The 19,740-nt window shown below is 42.2% G+C and overlaps 1 protein-coding gene across 3 annotated transcripts in view; it reads right to left on the minus strand.

Annotated features, from left to right (window-relative positions):
* Nucleotides 1-929: 929 nt before the first annotated feature.
* Nucleotides 930-19,740, minus strand: part of AKAP11 (A-kinase anchoring protein 11) — a 112,051-nt gene continuing 93,240 nt past the window's right edge. For 2 of the 3 annotated variants that reach the window (XM_073663908.1, XM_073663909.1), the window contains 2 exons: nucleotides 5,101-5,261; nucleotides 930-3,490 (listed from right to left, as the gene is read on the minus strand). In XM_073663908.1, coding sequence (XP_073520009.1) covers nucleotides 3,356-3,490; nucleotides 5,101-5,261 — 296 coding nt within the window. In that variant the 3' untranslated portion in view covers nucleotides 930-3,355. Of the gene's footprint in view, nucleotides 3,491-5,100; nucleotides 5,262-16,536; nucleotides 16,707-19,740 lie in introns of those variants that run through there. The other variant, XM_073663910.1, reaches the window with a different exon arrangement.

The raw sequence follows: 19,740 nt of genomic DNA on the forward strand, positions 1-19,740 counted from the left end.
CATAATAGTCACAGCAGAGATCGCTCCCCATAATAGTCACAGCAGAGATCGCTCCCCATAATAGTCACAGCAGAGATCGCTCCCCATAATAGTCACAGCAGAGATCGCTCCCCATAATAGTCACAGCAGAGATCGCTCCCCATAATAGCCACAGCAGAGATCGCTCCCCATAATAGTCACAGCAGAGATCGCTCCCCATAATATATTGTCACAGCAGAGATCGCTCCCCATAACAGTCACAGCAGAGATCGCTCCCCATAATAGTCACAGCAGAGATCCCTCCCCATAATAGTCACAGCAGAGATCCCTCCCCATAATAGTCACAGCAGAGATCCCTCCCCATAATAGTCACAGCAGAGATCCCTCCCCATAATAGTCACAGCAGAGATCCCTCCCCATAATAGTCACAGCAGAGATCCCTCCCCATAATAGTCACAGCAGAGATCCCTCCCCATAATAGTCACAGCAGAGATCCCTCCACATAATAGTCACAGCAGAGATCCCTCCCCACAATAGTCACAGCAGAGATCGCTCCCCATAATAGTCACAGCAGAGATCCCTCCCCATAATAGTCACAGCAGAGATCCCTCCCCATGATAGTCACAGCAGAAAACCCTCCTCTCATTTTTCCATCACTAATCACATCAGGGATCCCATCCTTTTGGTCAGTAGCCACATTATGTCCCTTGTCCAAATAATCAGCAATAAAGTATGGTCCTTTTATGACTATCAGGGGCTAGAATAGTCACAGAGGAGCCCATCTACCCAGCCATTCACAGCAAAACCGCTCTCCCTTTGGCTCAGTAGTCACAGCAGAGTCTTCTTCACCAACAGACACAACAAAAGTTTCCAATCATCTACTAATATTTTTTTTTACATAAGTGACAAGAATAAAGAAAAACATAAATTTGATGGTTAAAACACACAGCATCTTTACAATAATAGTTTTATTAATATTAATTCATATGTACATTTTGTGCAAAGGTACACGCAAAATATAACCACTGTTAGTACACTGCACATATCAGTGTCTGAAAAGACAGCAATTGATGTAAGGCTCCTGAACACAAGGGATGTTCACCCAAAGAAATGTATCCGGAATAATTTTCATTAATAGTTTATGTAATACAATGTGCAATAATCTAATGCTCTCTCTCACTGGTGCTTTAGTAGTCTACATATTATAACCATTCTGGCCTTTTATTAGAAGTCAGCTCAGATTTACTAGCAAGCATGTGATGGGCACAGCAGCCAATACACAGCAGCCAATCTGAATGCGCAGAGAGCAGGGGAAGCGGATGAGCAGCAGCCTGAACCAATGGTGAGACAAGCAAGAAAAGCGTTACAGTCTCTGATCCCGTCACATTGCATTATTTTTGTTCTAATATGGTCCAATATAGTTTTAGCAATTTCTTTAAATAATATCCACAGTGGTATTTTCTTTGCATATCACAAACCTTCAATATGTGATCCTCCTCATTGATCATAACTATAAATGATAAAATATATACCGGTACTTGATTGTGACATTTCTATTATATTAGTGCTTAAAGAAATGAGGACAGTCATAGATAATGAATATTGATGTGTCCATATTTTTTAAAAGTGGAGAAACTTGTGCAAGTTATTGTGTTTATATTCATTTTACAGTTCATAGTAAATGTGGCTTATGTGTTCATAGTAGTAATCTAGGCTGTAGATGTGTCACACCTACTCTTTGATGTGAGGTTTTATAATTTGAACATACAAAAAAAATATTAGCTGTCCGTGATTTTTTTTTCTCTCTGCCACTATTCTTCGGGTGCATGGTCTACAGCACTGTTGTTACGTTGATAGTTCATCAGCCAATCAGTGAGCAAAGCGGCTTGTGCTGTCAACTCGGGCAGATCCGGTGAGCTCAGCTATTAACTGCAGTACTTTCGACGCAACGTCACTGATGCCGACAGTAACAGACACCGGGAGCAGCAGCAGAGATTCATCATTGGACTCGGGAAGGGCGAATACAGCACAGTTTTATTAAAAATAAACTACAGCCAGGAAATCCAGGGTTTTCAAAAGCTAGAAAACCCCCTTTAGGGTATGTGCACGTGGCATCGAGACACCGGCGCAGCAATCAGGTCTTCCCAGGCAAAGCCAATTCAGGAAAATGCTGGAACTTGTTTTCCTGAAGTGGCTTTGCTGTTCTTGCGACTGCTCTCCTGCCGGCAGCTTTCACTGTACAACTATACTGTTAAATATAGTAAGCAGGCAGCTTCCCAACAGAAGCCACCCAAAGAAACAGCATGTTACCAGTTTTAACCACTTCAGGGTTTAAGAACGCTGAATCAGTTAAAAGAAGAAACATAAGACGGAACATGTGCACAGCAATGTTATTTTAACATCGCTGTGCATCATGTTCATTCTGTGTGCTTTATCAGTCAGATTATAATTGGAAAAGGCCACAAAAACACACTGTGTGCACATACCCTTAAAGACACTTTTATTAAGAGCCCTCCCCCCCAAAAAAAATTCAAGGAGCAGCAAAAAAACAAAAGCTACATAAACGCAAAGAAAAGCAAAACCTGCCTTTCAGCTGTATCTAATCAACAACACTAGTGAGGTCCACCTTCTGCCTTAAAGTTTTAGAAGCATTAGTCTATGGGGTCTGAGGAGGAAACAGGATTGTTTTGCTGTATTTTTCCAAAGAGTGAGAGTGACACCAGAGGTGCCCAGCGGCTGCTCATCTCTGCCCCACGCCCTCCATGCCAACAGCCAGTGAGATCACAAGCAAGTGTTTTTATTGTTAACAGAATAGGGTTGATCTTGATTGACATGTTGCTACTTTATACTTGTGTAACCATTTAACAGAGTACCATCTTCAATTTTGGGGTGTGCGAGTCAGAGTATTTGCTGGGTCAGTTGTGAACTGAATCGTGATAGAAATTACAATATAGAGAGAAGTGCTGAGAAATGATACAATCACGTGTCTCACAATGTGTGTGCGCTGTGCATACAAGTTCTCGAAATGATAACGTAGCAATCTAACTTCACTTATGTCGTGACTTTAAAATCAATTTACAAAATAAAAATCTAGAAGCAATTATCAGATACAGATATGTGACATAAAAATAGCATCCTGAAGCCAATACAATAAGTGCCATATAAGCGTCTCTTCACTTTATGGCAAGAACACTACAGGTACTCCAAATGTCCGGGTACTGATCACATAGATATGCTTCATTTATGTATGGAGAGGTTCGGACACACACGCTCCACAATGCAAAGCTACAGTATAGTAACCAAACAGAAAAAGCGGTTAGTTAAAATAACCATCTTCAAATAAATTCACATCTGTCCCTTCAGTAATAAAGTGCTGTTAACAATATTCCAAAAGCCAGCCATACAAAGGACTGGGGACATCTGAGGACATATCCAAGTGTTCACAGTACTGCAGAAGAGCTTTTAAGAGGTCACCAATTTTCCAGCCTTTTTCTCGAACCCGTTTGAAAAGCTGAAAGGACAAAAAAAAATTGTGATGATTCCATAAGCGAGTTATAGCCATGAAAATACACAAACTCAATGTCAACCTAACATAGGTCTTCTCCTTGACAGAAAATGTCCTTTAATTGACAAGATAAATATTTTGACATAGAAACCCTTACAACTCTGTGGTTTGTGGGTTAAAAAAAAGGGTAAAAACAGGAAATTTTGAAAAAGAAGGTAAAAAGTTTGTCACCGCACCCTAATACCACACATCGTAACACAAGCCTAATTATTCATGTGGATTTTCCTATTGTGGCAGAGAGTGGTATTTGTGGGTACTGCTCCACCTTAAACCAAAATATTCTTGTATATTTTAGAATTCGCTCTTCACACTCTGTGCGTTTCCTGCAAACAATAAGGTTTTACATTTTTGTAACCAGCCAGGTATACAATCACTACCCATGAGCACAAAAGTTCAGTTACAGTAACTAAGTAGGTTCCTATGGAAAACCACAGAAAATACATTGCGAAATCTAAGAGTTGAAACAAAGCTGAGCTTGCACAAAACAGATGTGCAGAATAATAAAAAAGGGCAAGTAAAACTAAAAGAATGCTTGTCTATATGCCGGTGACAGAAGTGGAAGGCATTAAAGGGAATCTGTCCTAAGCCGTCTATATGAGCAATTAGGTCAAAGGAAGCTGAATAAAGTGATACTTGATATCTGCAATCTGATGTCTTATTCCAGAGAAATACACATTTTTCATATATGTACATGAGCTGTTTAGGACACTGATCAGTATGAGAATCTGCCTCCAGAGTGTATTATAAATTAAAGGGGGGGGATTACCAGTGTGAGACATATAACTAAAACCGGACAGTAGAACTGAACTTTGTCTCATAACAAACATGTTAGCAACTGCAGCTCTCACAGCTCTGCTGTAATGCAACAATATTGCAATACTGGCTGCCTCTGAGATGGAGGCTGAAGCCGAGAGGAATCTGCAGATTGTTAAGTATAATCACACACAGCTCTGCAGTGAGATCAGGAGAGCAGAGCAGCCATCACACATCATACAGGTAATGCCCCTTTTATTTACTATAATCTCTGGAGGCAGATTCTCATGCAGATCAGTGTTCTCCCCATAGCCTGGAACAGCTCATTTACATATAAGAAAAATATGGATTTCTCTGGAATAAGACATCAGATCTCAGATGTCAAGATACCATCTTTTGCAGCTTCCTATGACCTACATGCCCATATAGACGACGTAAAAGGGTTGAACCTACAGAAAAAATTAATTTAAAGTAAACAGCTGGGTGGCTGGGATACGCCGCATCCATAACTTCCATAGAAGTCATCAGGAGGTACTTAAACTACATAGAACAGTGAGCTACACTGCAACCATTACTTGACTACGCATATATTAGAAATTAAATGTTGGGACTCATAACTGGACAGAAGTTAGAGAGAAACCGGCAGAATAAAAAAGTCTACGTGATCCGCTCACTTTAGACCTGTGAATTTCAAGTATAGTTTTTATTTTTAGTAACAAACATGGGACAACGTGTCCGATTGTCAGGGGAGCTCAACAGTTTCTAAGGTTTGTGTGCAACACTTGTAAGGAGCCGTAACTCACAGGCAAAAGTTCTTGTTTGGTATGGTCAAGAAAGTGAATTTCAGAAATTCCAGACTCCGAGGCGGCGATCCACTGTAACATTGTCTTGAGCTGTGACTCCACTGCGATTGGCCCCGTATCCACATTTCTGATGTGTAGTATCTTATTCTGCCGATTTACAACTGCAACACAATCAGAGATTATTTGTATGTACTGTATATAGGAAATAATCAATTCACAATTCTTTAGCACAATGGCAAAAAAACATTTTACCATTATTAGGGTATATGTGCACACGTCTAGTATTTGCAGCAGAAAAATGAGTGTGGGCAGGAAAAATGCAGTGTAAAATGTGCATTTTTGCTGCAATTTTATCCCATTCATTTGAATGGGTGAAAAACACTGGAAAATGCTGAAAAATTTACAAGCTGCAGATTTAAAAAAAAAATGCTTTGAAGGTTCAAATTTGAAAAGGAAAAAAATACGCAGCATGAGATTTCAGAAACCTCATTCACTGCCGCTGCGGAAACGCTTAAACGCATCGTGGGCACACAGCCTTACTGCTACTACTCATTTCAGGGGATATCTCTCCTAACCCCGGACCACCCTCCACCAACCTCTCCCTTACCTCACATCGAAACCCTGCTAACCTTCTTAAAATCAGCTGTACTCCTTCATCTCCCTTCTTCAATTGCGCACTGTGGAATCCTCGGTCTGTATGCAACAAGCTTCCTTTCCTGCACAACTACTTTCTGACCAACTCTCTCAATCTGCTGGCCCTCACTGAAACCTGGATCCAGGATTCTGACACCGTCTCCCCTGCCACCCTTTCTCATGGCGGCTTGAATTTTTCCCATTCCCCAAGACCTGCGAACAGACTTGGTTGTGGGGTCGGCATACTCCTGTCCCCATATTGCACCTTCCAGGTCATCCCCCCAGTACCATCACTCTCATTCCCTTCTTTTGAGGTCCACACCATCAGGCTCTTCCATCCCCTCTCCCTCAGAGTAGCAGTCGTATACGTCCCCCAGGCTCACCCACCCAGTTCCTTGACCATTTTTCTGCCTGGCTGCCGCACTTCATGTCCTCAGATTTACCAACCCTTATTCTGGGAGACTTCAACATCCCCATAAACAGCCCCACCTCCTCATCCACATCCCAGCTTCTATCTTTAACCACTTCTCTTGGCCTCTCACAGCTTTCAACCTCTGAGACACAAAGATGGAAACACCCTTGACCTGGTCTTTGTCCGGCTTAGTTCAATCCCCCACTGAAATAACTCCCCTCTTGTCCTCTCTGATCATAACATTCTTTCCTTCACGCTCACAAATCCTCGCCCGCCCCAGCACACTCCTACCTATCATACATTCAAAAATCTACAATCCATTTTCCCACATACACTTAGAGACTCCCTTCACTCACCACTGTCCCCAATCTCCTCTTTTTCCTGTCCTGATCTGGCTGTAAACCACTACAATGAAACACTCAGAAGCACGCTGGACCAAGTAGCGCCCCTCACCCTCAGAACCTCTAAACACAGAGTAAAACAGCCCTGGCTCACACCGCAAACCCGATTTCTCCAGCGTTGCTCTAGAAGTGCCGAACGCCTATGGAGAAAAACTCACACACTAGAAAACTTTATCCACTACAAATTTATGTTAAAAACATATAACTCTGCCCTTCACCTCGCCAAACAGACCTACTTCACCACCCTGATCTCCTCACTATCCAACAACCCCAAAAAACTCTTCAATACCTTTCACTCCCTCCTCAGTCCTAAAGCGCAGGCCCCCATCAAGGACATTTGTGCTGAGGACTTGGCCTCCTACTTCACAGAGAAAATAGACACCATCCGTCAGGAAATCAGCTCCCAGATACCAAGTGCCATGACTGCCAACCCTCTCCACATCCCCTCTGGATCACTCTCCACATTTGACCCAGTCACAGAAGACGAACTCTCCAGGCTCCTCTCTTCTTCTCATCCCACTACATGCACAACTGACCCCATCCCCTCACATCTACTCCAGTCTCTTTCTTCAGTCGTCACTACTCACCTAACCAAAATCTTCAACCTCTCCCTCTCTTCTGGTATCTTCCCCTCCTACTTCAAACACTCCATCATTACTCCATTATTAAAAAAGCCCTCTCTTGACCCTTCCTGCACAAACAACTACAGACCAGTCTCCAATCTTCCCTTCATCTCTAAACTCTTGGAGCGCCTGGTCTTCTCCCGCCTTACCAGTTACCTCTCCTCTCACTCTCTTCTAGACCCATCACAGTCCGGCTCCGCACCCTACATTCTACAGAAACTGCACTCAAAGTAACCAATGACCTTCTGACAGCAAAACGTAATGGTGACCACTCTCTGCTCATTCTTCTTGACCTCTCTGCAGCCTTTGACACCGTTGACCACCACCTCCTACTCTCTATGCTCCACTCAATCGGCATAAAGGACACTGCTCTCTCCTGGTTCTCCTCCTACCTATCTGACCGCTCTTTCAGTGTATCGTTCGCTGGCTCCACTTCTTCCCCTCAGCCTCTCACTATTAGGGTTCCTCAGGGTTCAGTCCTTGGCCCTCTTCTCTCTCTACACAGCCCCAATTGGACAGACCATCAGCAAATTTGGTTTGCAGTACCATCTTTATTCTGATGACACACAACTATACACCTCATCCCCTGACCTTACCCCCGCTGTGCTACAGAACACCAGTGACTGTCTGGCCGCAGTTTCTAACATGTCCGCTCTCTACCTGTAACTCAACCTTTCCAAAACTGAACTTCTTCTGCTCCCGCTGTCTACTCACCTCTCTAAATCTGACATCTCTCTCTCCGTATGTGGCACCACAATAATGCCGAGCCAGCAGGCGCGTTGTCTGGGCGTTGTGTTTGACACCAATCTCTCCTTCACCTTCCACATACAATCTCTTGCCCGCTCTTGTCGCTTGCACCTGAAGAACATCTCTAGAATCTGCCCCTTTCTCACCTTGGAAACAACAAAAACCCTCACTGTTGCCCTGATCCACTCCCGCCTTGACTACTGTAACTCTCTACTAATTGGCCTCCCCCTCACTCGACTTTCCCCCCTCCATTCCATCCTCAATGCTGCAGCCAGGGTCATTCATTTGGCTAACCGTTACTCAGACTCCTCTGCTCTGTGCCAGTCATTGCACTGGCTGCCCATGAATTATAGGATCCAATTTAAATTGCTTGCTCTCACCCACAAAGCTCTCCACAGTGTGGCACCCCCCCCCCCCACACCTCTTCCCTCATTTCTGTTTATCGGCCTACCCGTTCTCTACGCTCCGCAAGCGACTTTCGACTAACATCCGCACTAATCAGTACCTCCCACTCCCGGCTTCAAGACTTCTTCCGAGCTGCACCTATTCTTTGGAATGCTCTACCCCAAGAAATTAGGATGAACCACAACTTACACAGTTTTAGGTGCTCCCTAAAAACACACCTGTTTAGGGCAGCCTATCACCTTCCCTAATCAAAGTCCTTTTATCTTCTTATAGCCCATCCCTTATTTCTCTAAACATAACTCTCCACCGAACCAAAAAGCACCACAGATACTGGCTGGTGATGAGCTCATGCAGCCTTTATCTACCCCTCATCCCCTCAAGATGGCTGAACCATCCTTGTAAATAAGCTCCTGTACTTTGTGTCACCCCCACCTCATTGTAGATTGTAAGCTCTTACGAGCAGGGTCGTCATTATTTTTGCTGTAATTATTGTATTATCTTTAGCTATGTTACTTATGACTGTTGTATATGAACCTCTGAATTGTAAAGCACTGCAGAATATGTTGGTGCTATATAAATAAAGATTATTATTATTATTATTACATTATTTACTTATTTTTGTCTGAGTGAACATCATAAATCACAACCAAAAGAAATTGAACTATAGTAATCACAAACAGGAGCATGGTCTTCAATACTGTACTACAAGAGTCTTTAACTGCTCATTGTTTGAGGGTCTTTTTGACTACAGTCATTCCAGACTATTCCATTACTTTATCTTATGAAGATACGAACTAGCTTTGGTAGTAGGTTTTCGCTCTCATCCATTGGTACTGCGATGTGCTATTCTATGAATTGTACAATATTTGGCTACATCTGAGCAGAGAGCAAACTCCTCCAAAAAATTAACGTAACACTTAATTCAGACACTGGATCTTGAGGAACAAAAGATTCAAGTTGAAAATCTTTAAAATGAAATAAATTGCATAACTCTTTGACAACAGGACGACGAATGAAGCGTCAATGGAAACCCGAATCTTCCAACAATTGTAGGCTTGATTCCAAATCATCACAAACATTAAAGTAAAAACCTGAAAACATAGGTAGATCCAATCTATGTGAATTTCATCAGGGTAATGTCAGTAGTGTGCATGGCCTTCACGTGCTTGTACACACTTTCGACAATGTGTGGACAAACTACTGAGGAGACAGCGGATGGTGTCATTGGGGATCTTCCCTCAAGTCTGGATCAGGGCATCATTGAGCTCGTAGATGAGTCTGTGGTGCAATTTAGGAGTGTCAGATGCACTTAAACATAACAAAAAAAATAATAAATTGAAACTGAGCTAGCACACTTTTGGTAAATGAATGTAAAGGTGCACAAATATATTATGTGGCCAATATACAAACATATACATACACGATATATCAGCACAGTGCGATTAATATATACATGAACTCCAATGTTGCAATAAACCTTAAAAACGTAAGGTACTTAGCATTTTTTGATCAAGAAGTAAAAAAGCCATCCAGCCACGTCAAGGTGTACCTATATATGGATGGAGCCTATCACTTGTGGCCTGGTTTGGCACATGGAGAGGTAGGACATAAGTGATAGGGTGCATCGATATTTAGGTACACCTTGACGAGGTTGGATGACTTTTGCGCTGCTTGATCCAAAAACGCTAAGTACCTTAAGTTTTTAACATTTACCGCAATAGTTGAGATCATGTATTCATTAATTGCACACATACAGTGTTCAGCATACATGAGAACATCCCCTTAGAAAAGTAAGACTAATAAATATCTCATTGAACACAAGAACATCTTCCAACATTTTGACAAGATTTCGTTTCATAAAACATTTTTTTTTAACCTATAACATGAAAGTAAGGTTAATAATATAAACTTTAATTACCAAGTCTTCAGTTTTAATCAAATTAGTTGTTGTAAAAATGAATAAACCCCATATCAAAAACTCTAGTACTTTGTATGACCTCTATGACTTTTGGGGACAGCATAATCTTTTAGGCATTCAATGAACAAGTTGGCGACATACTCAACATCTATCTTTTTCCATTCTTCTACATCTTTTAGAGCTTGGATGTTGGATAGAAAGTAATGCTTAACTTGTCTCTTTAGAATTTCCCATAGTTCGATTAGGTTCAGATCAGGAGACTCTTGGCCACTGAATCATTTTCACCCTATTCTTCATAAATGCAACGTTGGCATTAAATGTGTGTTTTGGATCATTGTCACATTGGAAAGGTGCATGTCTACCAAGGGCACGGAGTGATGGCAGCATCTTCTCTTTCAGTATAGAGCAGTCTATATATGAATTCATGATACCATCAATGAACTATAGCTCCTTGACACAAACAGGACTCATGCAGTCCCAAGTAAGGACACTGCCTCCAAGTTTCACTTTGAGCACCATACATTTTTTTGCACTCCTCAGCGACACCATACATTTTTTCAACTATCAGTTCCAAAAATATTTATCTTGGTCTCATCACTCCCAGTAGTCTTTATATTATTCAGCAAGGGCCCTGGAAAATTGTAGGTGGGATTTTTTGTGCATGGGCTTTAGGAGAGGCTTCCTTCGTAGATGACAGCCATGCATGTCATTTTATTCAACCCCTCTCATCAGAAGACACTCTTGTTTATGTGTTAACTTCCATGGTCAGCTTGGGCGTCTCTGTAATATGGTTGCAGTTCCATCTTCGTTAAATTTTTGTATTACTTTTGCTATAGTGTTCTGATTGATAATGGTTGCTGATTTTGTAGCCTTCCTCTTTGTTGTGTAAAGAAATTATTTTCTCTTTCTCGAGTCTTGTGACGTTTCTCTTCTATGTGGTGCCATTGCTGGCAGCATGAAAAGGGAAGGGGTTCTCTATGTTGTTTAATGCCCTTTTATAGTTAACTGTCTGCTGGACACCTGTTTAATGAATAATTAGACTTACTGGTGGTTGAATGCTTGTTAATTAGAATTTTGCAGTCTAAACTTGATCTTTGCTCCTAAGACTTTCATTGGGGTGTATTCATTTTCACAACACGGTTTTTAATTAATTTGTTAGAAAAGTTACTTTTTGGGCTGTGCAAAATAAGAAATCTTGTTTGCAATCAATGGTCCACATTTGTGGGAGAATTTTGTAATATGATATCCCATAGAAAATAGTGATTCTGGAATGTCCTCATTTATGAGCACTGTGTATGTATTTGTGCAATATTACAATATACATACATTACACACACACAGAGTCGTATGTAAAAGTTTGGGCACCCATGGTCAAAATTAATGTTATCGTGAACAGTTAAACAAGTTGAAGATGAAATAATCTCTAAAAGGGGCTAAAGTTAAAAATTACACATTTCCTTTGTATTTCAGAGGGAAAAAATATTTATGTTTATATACACACACACACACACACACACATATATATATCAGATCTAAGATGTGTTATTTGAGTGTTCCCTTTCTTTTTTTGAGCAGTATGTGTGTATACACATACACACATATATACAGTACAGACCAAAGTTTGGACACACTTTCTCATTTAAAGACTTTTCTGTATTTTCATGACTATGAAAATTGTACATTCACACTGAAGGCATCAAAACTATGAATTAAGACATGTGGAATTATATACTTAACAAAAAAATGTGAAACAGCTGAAAAGATGTCTCATATTCTAGGTTCTTCAAACCTGCCATTCTCTTGATGAGCTTCAAGAGGTAGTCACTGGAAATGGTTTTCACTTCACAGGTGTGCCCTGTTAGGTTTAATAAGTGGGATTTCTTGCCTTATAAATGGGGTTGGGGCCATCAGTTGTGTTGTGCAGAAGTCAGGTGGATACACAGCTGATAGTCCTACTGAATAGACTGTTAGAATTTGTATTATGGCAAGAAAAAAGCAGCTAAGTAAAGAAAAACGAGTGGCCGTCATTTCTTTAAGAAATGAAGGTCAGTCAGTCTGAAAAATTGGGCAAACTTTGAATGTGTCCCCAAGTGCAGTTGCAAAAACCATCAAGCGCTACAAAGAAACTGGCTCACATGAGGACCGCCCCAGGAAAGGAAGACCAAGAGTCACCTCTGCTTCTGAGGATAAGTTTATCCGAGTCACCAGCCTCAGAAATCGCAGGTTAACAGCAGCTCAGATTAGAGACCAGGTCAATTCCACACAGAGTTCTAGCATCAGACACATCTCTTCAACAACTGTTAAGAGGAGACTTTGTGCAGCAGGCCTTCATGGTAAAATAGCTGCTAGGAAACCACTGCTAAGGACAGGCAACAAGCAAAAGAGACTTGTTGGGCTAAAGAACACAAGGAATGGACATTAGACCAGTGGAAATGTGTGCTTTGGTCTGATGAGTCCAAATTTGAGATCTTTGGTTCCAACCACCGTGTCTTTGTGCGACGCAGAAAAGGTGAACAGATGGACTCTACATGCCTGGTTCCCACCGTGAAGCATGGAGGAGGAGGAGGTGTGATGGTGTGGGGGTGCTTTGCTGGTGACACTGTTGGGGATTTATTCAAAATTGAAGGCATACTGAACCAGCATGGCTACCACAGCATCTTGCAGCGGCATGCTATTCCATCCGGTTTGCGTTTAGTTGGACCATCATTTATTTTTCAACAGGACAATGACCCCAAACACACCTCCAGGCTGTGTAAGGGCTATTTGACCAAGAAGGAGAGTGATGGGGTGCTACGCCAGATGACCTGGCCTCCACAGTCACCAGACATGAACCCAATCGAGATGGTTTGGGGTGAGCTGGACTGCAGAGTGAAGGCAAAAGGGCCAACAAGTGCTAAGCATCTCTGGGAACTCCTTCAAGATTGTTGGAAGACCATTTCTGGTGACTACCTCTTGAAGCTCATCAAGAGAATGCCAAGAGTGTGCAAAGCAGTCATCAAAGCAAAAGGTGGCTACTTTGAAGAACCTAGAATATAAGACATATTTTCAGCTGTTTCACACTTTTTTGTTAAGTTTATAATTCCACATGTGTTAATTCATAGTTTCAAAGACATGAAAATACAGAAAAATTTTTAAATGAGAAGGTGTGTCCAAACTTTTGGTCTGTACTGTATATACACACACATATACATACATATACGCACTGCTTAAAAAAAAATAAAGGGAAGACTCAAATAACACATCCTAGATCTGAATGAATGAAATATTCTCATTGAATACTTTGTTCTGTACAAAGTTGAATGTGCTGACAACAAAATCACACAAAAATCATCAATGGAAATCAAATTTATTAACCAATAGAGGCCTGGATTTGGAGTCACCCCCAAAATTAAAGTGGAAAAACACACTACAGGCTGATCCAACTTTGATGTAATGTCCTTAAAACAAGTCAAAATGAGGCTCAGTATTGTGTGTGGCCTCCACGTGCCTGTATGACCTCCCTACAACGCCTGGGCATGCTCCTGATGAGGTTGCGGATGGTCTCCTGTGGGATCTCCTCCCAGACCTGGACTAAAGCATCCGCCAACTCCTGGACAATCTGTGGTGCAATGTGACGTTGGTGGATCAAGCAAGACATGATGTCCCAGATGGGCTCAATCGGATTCAGGTCTGGGGAACGGGCGGGCCAGTCCATAGCTTCAATGCCTTCATCTTGCAGGAACTGCTGACACTCTCCAGCCACATGAGTCTGGCATTGTCCTGCATTAGGAGGAACCCAGGGCCAACCGCACCAGCATATGTTCTCACAAGGGGTCTGAGGATCTCATCTCGGTACCTAATGCAGTCAGGCTACCTCTGGCGAGCACAGAGGGCTGTGTGGCCCTCCAAAGAAATGCCACCCCACACCATTACTGACCCACTGCCAAACCGGTCATGCTGAAGGATGTTGCAGGCAGCAGATCGCTCTCCACTGCGTCTCCAGACTCTATCACGTCTGTCACATGTGCTCAGTGTGAACCTGCTTTCACCTGTGAAGAGCACAGGGTGCCAGTGGCGACTTTGCCAATCCTGGTGTTCTGTGGCAAATGTCAAGCGTCCTACACGGTTTTGGACTGTGAGCACAATCCCCATCTGTGGATGTCGGGCCCTCATACCATCCTCATGGAGTCAGTTTCTAACCGTTTGTGCAGACACATGAACATTTGTGGCCAGCTGGAGGTCATTTTGCAGGGCTCTGGCAGTGCTCCTCCTGTACCTACTTGCACAAAGGTGGAGGAGCTGCTAGGTTGTTGCCCTCCTACGGCCCCCTCCACGTCTCCTGGTGTACTGGCCTGTCTCCTGATAGCACCTCCAGCCTCTGGACACTACGCTGACAGACACAGCAAACCTTCTTGCCACAGCTCGCATTGATGTGCCATCCTGGATGAGCTGCACTACCTGAGCAACTTCTGTGGGTTGTAGAGTCCGTCTCATGCTACCACGAGTGTGAAAGCACAACCAACATTCAAAAGTGACCAAAACATCAGCCAAAAAGCATCGGTACTGAGATGTGGTCTGTGGTCCCCACCTGCAGAACCACTCCTGTATTGAGGGTGTCTTGATAATTGCCAATAATTTACATCTATTGTCTATTCCATTTGCACAACAGCAAATTACAAAAAGAAAAATGGGCCAATGTAAAAGTTAGGGCACCCTTGGAGATTTTTGTGCTCAGATAACTTTGACCAAGGTTTCAGACCTTAATTAGCCTGTTACGGTTATGGCTTGTTCACCATCATCATTAGGAAAGGCCATGTGATGCAAATTTCCCGGCGTTATAAAAACCCAGCCTCATCTAAACTTGTGCCAAAAAACAGTAGCCATGGGTTCTTTTAAGAAGCTGACTAGCACTCTGAAAATGAAAATGGTGGAGGTCCACAAAGCAGGAGAAGGCTATAAGAAGATAGCAAAGCATTTTCAAACTGCCCTTTCATCAGTTTGAAATTAAATTAAGAAATGGAATGGCAGTTATCAGGAACAGTGGCGGTCAAGAGAACGTCTGGAAGACCAAGCAAAATTTCAGTGACAGCAGCTGGTAGGATTGCTAGAGAGGCAAATCAGAACCCCCACTGGACTGCAAAAGACCTTCAGAAAGATTTAGCAGACTCTGGAGTTGTGGTACATTGTTCTACTGTATAGAGACCCCTACACAAATATGACCTTCATGGAAAAGTCATCAAAAGTAAACCTCTCCTGCATCCTCACCATAAAAATTCAGTGTCAGTAGTATGCAAAACAACAGCTAAACAAGCTTTATGAATTTTGAAAAAAAGTTCTGTGGACCGATGAGGTTAAAATAGAATTCTTTGGCCACAATGATCAAAGGTATGTGTGGAGAAAAAAGGGCAAAACATTTCAGGAAAACAACATCTCGCCAACCATTAACCTCTTCACGACCTTTGACGTATCCATACGTCCCGGTTGCCTGGTATTTACCGACCTTAGACGTACTGTATGGATACGTCATGGTGACCGTCCGCGCACAGGAGTTGTGCGCTCGATCGCCGCCGGGTGACAGCTGATTCTGACGGCTGACACCCAGTCCGGCACTCAGTGGCAGGAGCGGGGTGCTGCAGTGCAGCGCTGAGTTTGTACAGCATAGGAATGCTGCTGCATTCCTATGCTATACAAGCGATCAGCCTGCAAAAAGTGAAAGTCCCATAGTGGAACAAAGTAAAAAAAATAAGAAAAAGTAAAAAAAAGTGATTTTTTTTTTGTATTTTATGAAAAACAAACAAAAAAAAGTATGCATATTTATTATCACCGTTTCCTGAACGACCCAACCTATAAAACTGTCCAACTAGTTAACCCCTTTAGTGAATACCACAAAAAGGCAAAAAACTATGCTTTATCATCATATTGCCAAACAAAAAGTGGAATAAAACGTGATCAAAAATAATAAATAAAAATGGTACTGCTGAAAAGCGTCATCTTGTCCTGCAAAAAGCAAGCCGCCATACAGCTCCATCAGCGGAAAAATAAAAAAGTTATAGGCTACCTCTCAGAATAAAGAGATGCAATAAAAAACAGCGTCAAAACATAAAAAGATATAAATGTAGTATTGCTGTAAACATACTGACCCGAAGAATAAAGCTGCCTTATCAATTTTACTAGACGCTGAACGGCATAAAAAAAAAAAATCAATTCCTGAATTGCTGGTTTTTGTTAATTCGGATTCCCATAAATTGGAATAGAAAGCAATCAAAAAATGTAATTTGCCCGAAGATGGTAACAATAAAAATGTCAACTCGTCCCGCAAAAAACAATCCCTCACATAACTGTCAACCAAAATATGGACAAATTATAGCTCTCAAAATATGGCGATGCAAAAACTAATTTCTGCAAAAAAAAAAGGCATCTTTTAGTGTGTGACAACAGCCAAACATACAAACCCCATATAAATCTGGTATCGCTGTAATCACACCGACCTGAAAAATAAAGTCATCTAATCACTTATACCGCACGAGGAACAGCGTAAAAAATAAATAAAAACAATTCTTCACCTGCTGTTGATTTGTACATTCAGCCTCTCAAAGATCGCAGTATGGCTTGGCATACATTTATCCTGCGCACCGCACTGAGCGCTTGAACTGGGGTTTCCATGTAAATCTCTGATATACGTGATTCAGACGGAACCCCCGGCGGAAGATTCCCTATAATGAGGCAGATGGTGGCACTGTGGCCTCTGATCCGGCATTGTCCATTTTTTTAGGCATGCATAAAAGTTCAGTTGGCCACAGTTTTGTGCATCTGGAAAAAAAAAAAAGGACAATGCTCTAGAGTGGCCAGACTGAGTCCAGAGTAACTTTGCTGCCTCCAATATAGTGAACGGATCCGTCGGAGGGTTTCATCTGAATCACGTCACTCAGAGATTTAGATGGAAACTCCGATGTAAGTGCTCAGCGTAGAGCACAGGATAGATGTTATGTAAAATGTTCCCAATAAAAGCTTCAACTCAATCCAAAAAAAAAAGCCCCCACTCAGGTCCGTCATCTGAAATATAGGGGGCTTCCACGTTACTGGTAGCACAAAGGATCTGGAAAAGCTAAATGGCTCCTCGCCCTCCAAAAGAAATTCAGCAAATTCTGCACTCCCAAATCCAAATGCCCCCTCCTTTCTGAGGCCCAGTGTGCCTAAACCACATTTAGCGTCTACATTTTTGGCATTTCTGTAGCGGTGAGAGCCCGTCTAATTAACGGGAGCATGTCTCCAGAAGCATCAGCTGGGCACAACAACGTACTGGGCACTGCACTTTTCACTCAGCAACATTCGCTGCTGCTTGTTTCTGGTAAACTCCCATTGAGTCAAAATTGTCACACCTGTAGATAAATTCCCAAAGGGTAGAATTTCCAAAATGGGGTCACTTGAGGGGAATTCTGCTCTTCTAGCACTCTATGCTAGAAGAGTATGCTCTGTATATGGAGTCCGCATACTATTATAGGAAAATCTGTGCTCCAAGAGGCAAATAGCGCTCCGTGCCTCCCAAGTCTCGCCGTATGGCTAAGCAGTACTGTACAGCCACATATGGGGAATGTCTACAGTTGTGCTCAAAAGTTTACATACCCCGGCAGAATTTTTCCTTTCTTGGCCTTGTTTCAGAGACTATGAATGATAACAAAAAAACTTTTTCTCCACTCATGGTTATTGGTTGGGTGAAGCCATTTATTGTCAAACTACTGTGTTTTCTCTTTTTAAATCTTAATGACAACCAAAAACATCCAAATGACCCTGATCAAAAGTTCACATACTCCAGTTCTCAATACCGTGTATTGCCCCCTCTAACATCAATAACAGCTTGAAGTCTTTTGTGGTAGTTGTGGATGAGGTTCTTTATTTTCTCGGATGGTAAAGCTGCCCATTCTTCTTGGCAAAAAGCCTCCAGTTCCTGTAAATTCCTGGGCTGTCTAGCATGAACTGCGTGCTTGAGATTTTCCCAGAGTGGCTCAATGATACTGAGGTCAGGAGACGGAGATGGCCACTCCAGAACCTTCACTTTGCTCTGCTGTAGCCAATGACAGGTCGACTTGGCCTTGTGTTTTGGATCATTGTCATAGTGGAAAGTCCAAGTACGTCCCATGCGCAGCTTCCGGGTTGAGGAGTGCAAATTTGCCTTCAATATTTGCTGATAACGTGCTGCATTCATCTTTCCTTCAACTTTTACCAAGTTTCCTGTGCCTTTGTAGCTCACACATCCCCAAAACATCAGCGATCCACCTCCGTGCTTTACTGAAGGAATGGTGTTCCTTTCGTCATAGGCCTTGTTGACCTCTCTCCAAATGTAGCGTTTATGGTTGTGGCCAAAAAGTTCAATTTTGGTCTCATCACTCCAAATTACTTTGTTCCAAAAGTTTTGAGGCTTGTCTCTGTGCTGTTCGGCGAATTGTAGGCGAGATACTTTATTGCATTTGCGCAGTAATGGCTTTCTTCTGGCGACTCGACCATGCAGCCCATTTTTCTTCAAGTGCCTCCTTATTGTGCATCTTGAAACAGCCACACTGCTAGTTTTCAGAGAGTCCTGAATTTCAGCAGATGCTGTTTGTGGGTTTTTCTTTGCATCCCGAACAATTTTCTTGGCAGTTGTGGCTGAAATTTTTGTTGGTCTACTTGACCGTGGTTTGGTTTTTACAGAGCCCCTGATTTTCCATTTGTTAATCACAGTTTGAACGCTGCTGACTGGCATGATCAAATCCTTGGATATTTTTTTTGTATCCCTTTCCTGTATTATACAGTTCAACTTCCTTTTCCCGTATATCCATTGACAATTCTTTTGCTTTCCCCATGACTCACAATCCAGAAACGTCAGTGGCTGGATGAAAGATGCAAGAGTCTGTCTGGATCCCAGAGACTCACTCAGCTTTTATGCGCACACACGGATTACAAGCAAACAGGTCACAGGTGAGGATGTTAACTTTAGTAGCCATTCAAATCCATTTGTATCAAATTCAGTGCATGTTTTCAGGCCAAAATCACCAGGGTATGTGAACTTTTGATCAGGGTCATTTGGATGTTTTTGGTTGTCATTAAGATTTAAAAAGAGAAAACACAGTAGTTTGACAATAAATGGCTTCACCCAACCAATAACCATGAGTGGAGAAAAAGTTTTTTTGTTATCATTCATATTCCCTGAAACAAGGCCAAGAAAGGAAAAATTCTGCCGGGGTATGAAAACTTTTGAGCACAGCTGTAGATTCAGCAGAGATTGTGGGAGAAATTTTGGTGCCATTTTTACCCATTTCCCAGTGTGAAAATGTAAAATCTGGGGCTAAAACAATAAAAATTTTGTGACACACCTGTGGTGTCAATATGATCACTGCACCCCTATATGAATTCATTTACAGGTGTAGTTTGTAAAATGGGGTCTCTTATGGGGGGGGTCTGCTGTTCTGGCACCTCAGGGGCTCCGCCAATGTGACATGGCACCCTCAAACCAGTCCAGCAAAATATGAACCCCAATATGGTGCT

Source organism: Phyllobates terribilis, unplaced genomic scaffold (genome assembly GCF_046119375.1).
Source record: "Phyllobates terribilis strain yellow unplaced genomic scaffold, ASM4611937v1 Scaffold_2__4_contigs__length_985480577, whole genome shotgun sequence".
NCBI classification, from domain to species: Eukaryota; Metazoa; Chordata; class Amphibia; order Anura; family Dendrobatidae; genus Phyllobates; species Phyllobates terribilis.